This window comes from Fukomys damarensis, unplaced genomic scaffold (genome assembly GCF_012274545.1).
Source record: "Fukomys damarensis isolate Sample0158 unplaced genomic scaffold, DMR_v1.0_HiC HiC_scaffold_26, whole genome shotgun sequence".
NCBI classification, from domain to species: domain Eukaryota; kingdom Metazoa; phylum Chordata; class Mammalia; order Rodentia; family Bathyergidae; genus Fukomys; species Fukomys damarensis.
Window position 1 is genome coordinate 17464727 of NW_022900938.1, and position 10727 is coordinate 17475453.

Sequence of the window (10727 nt, forward strand, 5' to 3'; positions counted from 1 at the left end):
ACCAAAAAAAAAAAAAAAAAAGTCATCTCTTTGTTTGGAATGTTTATATGTCATTAAGAGTGAAGCATTGAGAGGAAAAACTAGGGTCAAGAAGTAGGAAATACTACATACTCATTAATTTTGTGATGAATAACAGGTATTATTTTCAATTCTATATGTGGGCAGACACAAAAATGATGGGTATAGATAAGCGATTTCTCCTTTCTGGCCCCTATTTTATCCATACTGACAGGGAGCTACTTTTTCATACTTACATGAATAAAAATAGGGCAAAATGAGTTAGAGATCTAACAAATGCTGTTGACTGTGTTGGGTGTGTTTTTAGGTAAAGGTAACAGACATGAACACAACGTGTGTGCAGGTTAACCAGGTAATGCATCTGTCACCTCCCTCTGCCACTTTCTGCTCTCGCCTTCTGTCCTTTTATACCATTTTTCCACATCTCTTTCCATTGTAAGTATATGTTGGCAGTCAGACCTTTAGTTTAGTATTTACTACTGTAGTATTTGTGTTTCTTTGTGATTTAAATATAAGATCAGATTTCCTATATGTTCAACACACGTGAGTGTTTTCTCATTTCTGTCAGAGATCACAAAGGGGAATATCTTTGAGCTGCTGTAACAAAGTGACAGATAGGGTGGCTGCAAACAGAAGTGTATCTCTTACCATGTTGGAGGTTGGAAGTTGGTGATCAAGGTGCCCATCCATGGTTGGGTTTTGGTGAGGACTCTCTACTGCACTGGAGACTGCTGATTTCTCATTGTGTTTTCACATAGTGCAAGGAGAGCTGGAGAGCACCCTTGGGTGTCTTTCTATGACACTCAGAAAGGCTCTTCCCTTGTGACCTAATCAGTTTCCAAAGGCCCACCTCCTAACACCATCCCATAAGGGATTACATTTGAACATGACTTTGGGGGGACACAGATTTCAGTGAAGGCAGAAGGATGTGTGTGAGAACTGAAGAAAGCGCTCTCTTCTAGGAATGGGATTCCGCTGTGGAGGAGCTGAAGGGCGAGGCAGTGGGAATGCTGCTGTCAAAGGACTTTGCGGAGAGAGAACGTCTGCAGCTCTCCAACCAGAAACTGAATCGACTTCAAGATGAGCTCGGTCAACTCATAATGGAAAGGAAGATCTGGTTAAAAAAGGCAAATGATTTTTTTAGCGGTGCCAATAAGGTCAGTATGAAGTCCGGTCTGCGAGCCATTACTTCAATAGGCTGGAGCAGTCTCAGGGGTCAGCCCTTCATGTAGAATTTCAAAGCAGGTAGCAGCACAGAAGAGCTTTTAAAATACCTTCCTCTTATAGCCATTGTGTGGCTCTCAAAACTAAGAGATTCCATGCATGGACGTGTATAGGTTTCCTCCACAACGACCTCCTGAGGCTTTCATTTTAAAGCTGCCGTTGGTCTATTTGTGGGAGACTTGTGCTCCCATTGTGGTGTAACTCTCAGCGGAAGTTATAAAATGTACTGAAGCTTTAAAAATGCCTTTGTTCTCTTGAAAGTCTTCTTTCATTTATCAGATAGAAAGACCCGAGTATCACAAGCCTTCTGCACACAAGCTGTAAGGGGTAATCGGTGCTTGGCGGATGGCTGTGCCCTGGCCTTGCCTTTCAGATCAGCCAAATGTCACTCTTGTGGCCCCTCTCTGGGGCTTGAGTTCCAGAACTGCTCTGTCTCTCCTCCTGAATTTATTTACCATTTTTAGGGGTGGGGGTAGTGGGAATTGAACCCAGGGCCTCAGTGCTGAGCCACATCTCTGACCCTTTTCATGTTTTTTTAGAAACTTGAAAGCAAGGATTCACTAAAGTGGTAAGTTGCCCAGCCTAGGCTCAAACTTGGAATACTCCTGCCTCAGCCTCCCAGAGTTCTGGGATTACCAGCTCTGTGCCACCAGGCCTGACCATTTACTGTGGAGTGTTGCAGGTGGTTCCTGCTCAGTGGCAACATTCCCCTGTTCACTTTCCTTGAGTGGGGCTCAATATATAAGCCTGGTGATCTTTGAAAATCGTTCTACCTTTACCAATGTAATTTTTTTTTTCTTTTGGCCAGTCTTGCTGTGTAGCTCAGGCTGGCCTTGAACTCACAACAGTCCACCCACCTTGGCCTCCAGAGTGCTGGGATTACAGGTGTGCCCCACCATGCCTTGCACCAATGTATTACTTACTTTCAAATTGCTGCATTGGGATTTTTTTTTAATAAGTTAAATTTCAGCAATTTAAAAATAGACTATGTGCCAGGCAGTAAATAAGGAAACCCTTGTAAGCTTTGTGTGCTGTAGTCTAAAGTCACATTGACACAGTACCATGTCCTCCAAAGAATGACTTGATTTTGAACCTTTTTCTTGGTACCGGGGATTGAATTTGGGACCTTGCACTTGTGAAGCAGGCGGTGGCACCACTGAGCTAAATCCCCAGCCTAATTTTGAACTTCTTAATTAACACTTTTGAAAAGATGAATAGTAAAATTCTAAGCTAGGGAGCTAGAATTATAGTTAAAATGTTAGAGAAATGTTTATTGCCCAATTATTTTCCCCTTTAAGAGAGGAAACAGGCATAGTATATTACTGGAGATATGGAACAAACAGATGTTAAGTGTTTCTTTTCAGCAGTCATACTTTTGAATAAGAGGTGTTTATTTATTTAGTACTGGGAATTGAACTCAGCTCCTTGTGCTTGCAAGTCAGGCAGTAGAACCACTGAGCTAAATCCCCAGCCAAGAGGTGTTTAAATTTACATCCCAAGTTCACTTTACAGAGCAAATGGGTAATCTATAAGTCAACTATTACTGTTTCCAAGGAAAACAGTTATAGAACATGTTACCATAAGCAATGCTTATAGTACAAACTACATAGTTTATAGCCTTCCAAATGTAGGATAGAATTTCTTTCTCTCATTTTGTCTCCCCCTCTCTGGAGTGCTCTCTCTCTCTCTCTCTCTCTCTGGAGTTAACTCTCTCTCTCTCTCTCTCTCTCTCTCTCTCTCTGCTCTTGCCTCCTCTGATACTTTGCAGGGAGATTTTTCTTTGAACATTATTCCTGGACCCCGAGGGAGAAGAGAAGGAACATCTCTTGTAAAAGTTAAAGAAAAAAAAAGAGGAGGAGAAGGAGGGAAACAAGATGGAGAAAATTGGTTATTTTTTCAAACTCATATAATAATACAAGTCTGATATGATAAAAATAATTAATATTTCTTAACCTCAAAGGTTTTTGATTTCTAGAATCCCTGTTTTGTTGAATGTCACGGCATGCTAATGTCAAATTTGTATAGTGTTAGCTGTACGATAGTATTTTCTATAGCCAAACAGTGCTCAAGGCTTAGACCCCCTGCCTTAAAGCACCAATGAATAATTCTCAATTGTAAAGCTGAGAATTCAGTGTGAAAGATGACACATGTATTTACATTAACAGAAGTCGAAGCCTGAGTTTAAAAAGTGGATATTTAATCATGAGTCTTCAAATGAATTCTTCAACGTATTATTAAGGTGCAATAAATAATAAAATTATGTAGTGGGAAAACCCATTTCAATTAAAGAGTGAAAATCCTCTCCCCAGGTGTGGTGGCGCACACCTGTAATCCCAGCACTCGGAGGCTGAGGCAGGAGGATCACTGTGAGTTCGAGACCAGCCTGGGCTACATAGTGAGTTCCAGGTCAGTCTCAACTACATAGTGAGACCCTGTCTCAAAAGAAAAAAAAAAAAGAAAAAAAAGAAAAACCTCTCATGACTCGTAAAAGATACTTTTACTTTTAATTTATATTGTGGAACCTCCAAATTTTACAAAATCTTACCACTTTACTTATTTTATGTGTAACATTAAATAAGTAAAAAGATGAGTTATAAAAATTAATAAGATATCAAAATCCCCTATAACATTTTTTCTAGGCTAAAAGTTCTATTTACACTGGTGATGGAGTATTTTAAATTTATGTCATCCATTATTCATCTTTGAGGCACTTAGTTTCCTCTTGAAATTTTACTTTGTTTTATCTTGAAGGGGCTTGGGTTTTCTGCTCTGAGTAATCCCAGGCTTAGAGAACTGTGAGAGATCTGAGATTTTACCTGCCTCTAAAGCTAGCAAATTAACTTATCACAGTTTTGTGGATGCTGACAGGAGACATGTGATTCCTGGGTCACAATTGGAAGACTTTATTACAGCAAAAGCAGCCCCTGAATGGCGATGTGCCACATCTTTCCCCAGGCCCAGCTCCCACGGGGGACTGAGGTGGGCCCAGCTGGTGCCTGCATCTACAGAGTCTGCATGCCGGTGAGGGACCCTCTGCTCAGGGACCCGCTTTTTTATAGCAAACAGTATGCACACCTCTCTTGGTCTCGGGAGGATAGTACCTCAACTTGCAGGCTGCTGGCTGCAGGCAGGATGCTGAGAAATGGTCCTGATAAATAGAGGTCAAGTCATGCAGTCTTGGCAGACCAGTAAGATGTGTTGCAGCACCAGGAACCCAGAAGAGACTTTGCCAACACACACAGAGATATTAGTCCTGGGAGAAAAAGAGTAAGGCCGTGCCCTTCAAAAAGCCGCTTCCCTAAAACATCAATTTTATTTTTATGAGTGGAATTTTTTTCAGGAAACAAGTTCTTATTTTAAATTTTTTGAAGCTAGATCAATATCCTCTTTCAATTTCTCTGTCAAATGACAATGTGAAAAAAATTGGTCGTTGTCATGGATAAATATATAAATGAAGAAATGAGGCCACTTGAAAGTCTGCTTAGTAAGAAGTAAAAGATGGCATTGTAAATGCATTTTTAAAACTCTTTTTGGGTTTTGTTAGAGATGAATGTCAAAATTTATCTGAAAAATAGACTATTATTTGTAAATTTTAATATCATATGTTTATTTTGTGTGTGTGTGGTTTTTGAGACAGGGTCTCACTATGTAGTTGAGACTGACCTGGAACTCACTATGTAGCCCAGACTGGTCTCGAACTCACAGTGATCCTCCTGACTCAGCCTCCCAAGTGCTGGTATTACAGGCATGCACAACCACGCCCAGCTATCATATGTTTCTTTATCTAAATTTTTATATGTATATAGATATATTTGCCTGGATATCTCCTTATATTCACCTAGACATCTCCTTTTTCCCCTTTCCTTTTATTTTCATTCATTGCTATCTCTGCCCATTCTTTCTTTCTTTTATTTTATTTTGGTTTTTTGAGACAGGGTCTCACTATGTGGTTGAGACTGACCTGGAACTCACTATGTAGCTCAGGCTGGTCTCGAACTCACAGCGATCCTCCTGCCTCAGCCTCCCAAGTGCTGGGATTACAGGCGTGAGCCACCACACCCGGCTCTGCCCATTCTTCATATGGATAAATGATTCATTTTATTGAAGTCATTGAATAAATAATATGGTAAATTCATGAGAATAATTATCTTTCTTCTTTAGACATTTACTTATTTAGCACATATTTATCGAGCAAGTGCTGTGTCAGGCACTGCTCTAAATGCTGAGGATATATCAGAGAACAAAATAAACACAAAATCTATAAGCCAATGTATTCTCCAACTTGTGAAATTCAGTAAAATATAATTATCACCTAATTGTCCACCTTGTCCATGGTTCCCCCAGTGCCTTGGCCCATGACTCCAGGAGTGTACTGATTGCTGTTTGATTCAGTTTAGGCTTGAGCATCATCCAAGGGTCCAGACTCTTGTTTCTCACCCAGAGAAATGTGAGCAGCACCTGGTTTGAGATGTTAGCTGTTTGACCCACGCTGAGCAGCAGGTGGCAACACCGAGACACCAGTGGTAGGACTATTAGGATGTTCCTCCTAAACCAGCCATTTGATTCAAGCGGTGATTAAGCCAGGTTACTCAAAAACCTACAATACTTCTTGTTCTTTTTAGAACCTACTTGTGAAATCACATAGCATCAAGTATCAGTAAGGGTCAAGGGTGCATTGGATGGTAGCGAGTTCCTCCAATAGCCAGATATTGCTGTGAGTTATAAGGACATGGCATGAAATATGAACACAGTTCCTGTTACCAAAACCCATCTTGACACCCCCAATTTTCACCATTATAATTATAAATTATTTGTTGTATTTGTAGTTTACTCATGAAAAAGAAGCTCTGGTTAATATTGATTATCTATACAAAATGTGTTTATCATTGTTTAGGGAATTGTTTGAACCAAACGAAAATAAATATATAATATCTTTCAAGAACAGCACAGCATGAGCAAGTATTTATACAACAGTTATGACTGAACCCAGAGCTGTAAACATGATGGATGGGTCTGAAAGTTTCCTATCCCACGACTTCCATTACCACACACATAGTTTCACTGGGGAAAGCAAGCAAGGGAGACTGAGGTCAAATGTATTTGATGGAATGGTCCAATTTTGAGGTGGTCATGTGAAATAATATTGGGGCGACCAAAGCAATGTACAAAAATTAGCATGTAGTGAATGAAATATAGCGTCCATTGCTTCTGCTTTCCCTGTTGAAAACTTAATGTCTTTTTAAAAGGTGATGTTGCCTTTTCAAGGTATTTATAGTAGTGCAAAATAGTAACACCTATAGCAATACATATATATACATATATACTATATACTATATATATATATATATATATTCATCATTTACCATTTAAAAAATAAATACATATAAGCCCAGATGTGGGAAAGAATTAATTAAAATGGTTCAGGTGCTGTATAACTAGAAAGAGGAAACCTGCCCAAGAAGAGAACCTAAATAATATTATCTAGAATAAATTTGTTAAGGTGATAGAAATGAATTCAAGAAATTAAGCTAGTTGTTATTAGATATCAAGGAAAATGTAATTACTCTCTCTTTCATAAGACTTCAGCAGTTTACCTCAGATTCCTCTTTGCCAGAACAACTTCCTTTTCTCTTAGAAACAACTAAAGCAACCCCCACTTGCATGTTTACTTTCAGCTCATTCATCATACAGATATTCCAGGACTTACCCATTTCATGATTATTCGAACTTAATGACAGAGGCATGTTTGGACTTTTGACTTGCTGGTTGGGCTTACCACTGGCATTCAGACTTACAAGGCAGGAATGTGAGTGGCAGTGTGGCTTACTGGTGGCCTCTACAGTACAGTACTGTCCCTTTTGCTGATTGTACTGTATAGTACAGCACTGTAGTTTTATAGTACTGCATGGAAGAGTTAGAGTTATGCAAATAAAAGCTAAGTCCTCAAGTTGGAGTTTCCTTTGATCATTTCTTTGTTTTGGATATTGCAAATGTACATACACTATATTCAGTTCCTCATTTAGAGAACAATTCAATTAACAACCCAGCCACAGGAACTACTTGATCATTAAAGGAGGAATTGCCCATATTGTTGCCAGGCATCTGATGAGTACGTGAGCTAAACCTATGACAGATAGAATCTCTGCCTTCTAGACCCTCTCAGTGTAGTATACAAAAGAGGCCAGGTAATAGGCGTGGGGTCCATTATAGGGGAGCCAAGACGGTGTAAGCCAGAACAGTAGGGAACTTTAAGCAAGACCCTCAACCTGGCCCAAGGGAAAAAAATGTCAGGGAAGGTGGCTCCGGAGGAGCTGAGCAATGAGCTATGTTTCAAGGATGGGGCCAAAAGGTGTGAAGGAGGCCTGGATAATGCAGTCACGCTTTGGTTTTGGAACTTCAGATGATCATTCTGTGTGAGGTATAGGGTATCAGCCCAGACAGCTGAGACACAAAAGCAGTAAGAAGCAGTCAGGAAGTCAGAAAAGGTCTTGGATATCAACTCAGGCAGTTTCTGCCTGATGCCGCCATGTCCTTAAATATAGAGATATTGAGGGACTTGCAAGCTTAAAATGAGGCAAACCTCACAAGGAGGAGCATGCTGTGTCTACATTTATCCTCCTCTGTGCTCCTGAGACAAAATGACTATACGATCAAGAAACCTTTGACTTTAGAGCTCAGGGGTCAGACTTAAATCATAGCAAATATTTCATAAATGTGGTTGAACTACTGACATAAGAGTATCAAAATATATAATAGAAAAAAATATAGCAAAGAGGGACTGCTTTAGTACCTTAAATTTCTCATAGGAGCCCACAACTCATCCATATATAGCCTTATTGTCAAGATATTATTGTCACTCATTTGTATCTTTTACAGTGAAAACATCAGTGGAACTTCTCAGTCATGAGTAATTGTTTTCCTTCAATACACTATTGCAGACTGTTGTATCTCTCAATTGTCAGTAGACATATTTTGCCTTGTATTATAGTTACTTCTTGACAGATTTACTTTCGTTCCTAAAGTTAAGTTCCTCGAGGGTAAGAAACATTGTCATTTCACTGTGTGTTCACACTTAGGATAGTGCTTACTACTTAGGATGAGTCAATAATTATTTGAATGATTGAAACTGGTATAACAATGTACACTATAGCATTTCAAGGCCAGCTATACGATATTGTTCATAAGAGAACATACTAATCCAAAGTGTTTGGAATGAGATCAGTTTGAAAGAGCAGTGCTTAATTGCTTTAATATACAAGGAACACAAATTCCAAGCTCAATATTTGGGTCATGTCTGGGAAGGCAAGTAAGAGACTTTTCGCCCTTCCTCTGAGAAGTCTCCAGGCACCATTAATTGCTTATGTCTTGTTATTACTATCGTATTCCTTTGTGTTCCTTAGAGAGAGATTATATCTTAATGCCACCTAGTGTTCGAAAAACATTTTATTGGATGAATGAATAAGTGATTGGCCAGATGACAAACCAATTTACATTCTGAGTTTGGGTTTTCTGTAATACAGTAGGTCTAATAATCCTTGTCTACCTTGGAGAGTATCATTAAGTCATAAAAGCACTCATAATCGGTGATAAATTATACAAAGCCTTTTTAGGGTATAGTTAGAGTCTAAAATAAATGAAGTGGTAGGATATGAAATGGGAATTTAGAAATGTTAACAGAACACTTTGCTAAAATAACATAGTTGATTTGGGAGCCAGAATAGCCATGAATCTGGTCTCAGAATTTACTATCTCTGTGACCTTGAGCAGTTACTTGACTTCCTTGTGCACCTGGCTTTTTAAATCTGTAAACTAGAAGCACTAATTATATATGCCTCACAGGATCATCATGCTGTCTAAATAAGCTAATATATGGCTAGTGCATAGAATAGTTAAGCACTCACCAAGTGCTAGTCATTATTTTGTCATTATATATACATTTAATACCGTGCTAGCCACTCTAATGTGACTTAAATGCTTTTGTTCATTTTCATATCCCCAGCATGAAGCTGAGTACATGGCTTATGAATTTTAATGAATATTTTTTGAATAAATGAAAAAATAAATGTTTTACACAATTCTAAGTAGATATTTTCCATATTGATATTCTCAAGATTATCCTAAAAATTATTTAGGTCAATTTAGATTTAAAAAACACCAAGAAAATTACTGCAGAAAAATAGCTGAGCAGCCTAACATTGTACTTAAGGGGTCTAATTTTCATTTCAAGCATGCATCTGCCCAGACCTAAGAGATGGTCAATACGTAAACTTCTTGCATTCTTTGTTTCAAAAATGCTTTAGATATATGCTACATTTAAAAAATATATTTTTATTGGTACATTTTAGGTATACAGTAGAGTTATATTCATTATTAGGATCTTGTACCTTTATATGATGTATCTTGATTCTTATTTTTTTCCCATCCTCTGCCCTCCCTTCAACCCCTCCACCCTTCCCTATTTACAAAGACTTTGTTTCCATGTTTTTCCTTTTCTCTTATTTTTTCTCCCCGCTTCTTACCTTTCCCCTACCCCTCCCACTTCCCCTACAACTTTAGAATTTTTCTTCCTATTACACAATATCAATTATACATTTTTATCCTTGTTTACACTTTTAGTTTATCACACCAGAGAAACTATATAGCATTTACACACGTGTGTCCCGTTAATTTCACTTAAGAGTATGTCCTCAATGTGTATCCACTTAGCTATAAATGTCTCTAGTTTCTCATTCTTTTTTTTTTATTGAGTTTATTGGTACAATCTAGGTATACAATACAGTTACATTCATCATTGGGATCCTGTACCTTTACATGACAGGTCTTGATTCTCATTTTTCCCCCTGGTCCCTGCCCTCCCTTCACTCTCTCCTCCCCTCCCCATTTACAAACACTTTATTTCCACTTTTTCAATTTCTCATATTTTTTTCCTCTCCCTTATTACCTTTCCCGCACCCTTCCCACTTTCCCTACACCTTTAGCCCTTTTCTTCCTATTTCACATTATTAATTATGTCATTAGGATCCTGTGTACTATTATAGTTTTTCACACCAGAGAAACTATTCGGTATTTCAGTTAAAGAAATCTCTGTATGAACATTAAAAATAGGGAATTCTAAAATAAAACTAAAAAGGAAAGTAAAAGAGAAAAGGCAATGATGTAAGATTAAAATAATCCTTAATTCTGAAGATGAAAATGGTCCCTGAACATATTTAAATTGCTTTTTGCTCTTATAGTCTTATCTTATTCTTTTTTTCATTATTTAGAGAATACTTTATTAGTTTCTGTAATCAAACCCGCATAGATATGACCTTACATATTTAATACAGTGCGTTACCCCTGTACAAATGGAAAAAAATAAAAAATAAAAAAAAAATTTACATTTCTAGACCAATATGGCTGTCCATTTCTGTACAATGCCAACTCAACACAATAAATTGGGATAACTTTTTCCAAAGTTGACAGCACCGTTAAAGTTTCCAAAAATT

At 38.1% G+C, this 10727-nt stretch overlaps 1 protein-coding gene across 1 annotated transcript in view; it reads left to right on the forward strand.

The window, feature by feature from the left end:
* Positions 1-10727, forward strand: part of Ccdc141 (coiled-coil domain containing 141) — a 189912-nt gene that overhangs the window by 100232 nt on the left and 78953 nt on the right. The window contains exon 9 of the mRNA XM_010636779.2: positions 981-1175. Within this exon, the coding sequence (XP_010635081.1) occupies positions 981-1175 (195 nt within the window). The remainder of the gene's footprint in view (positions 1-980; positions 1176-10727) is intronic.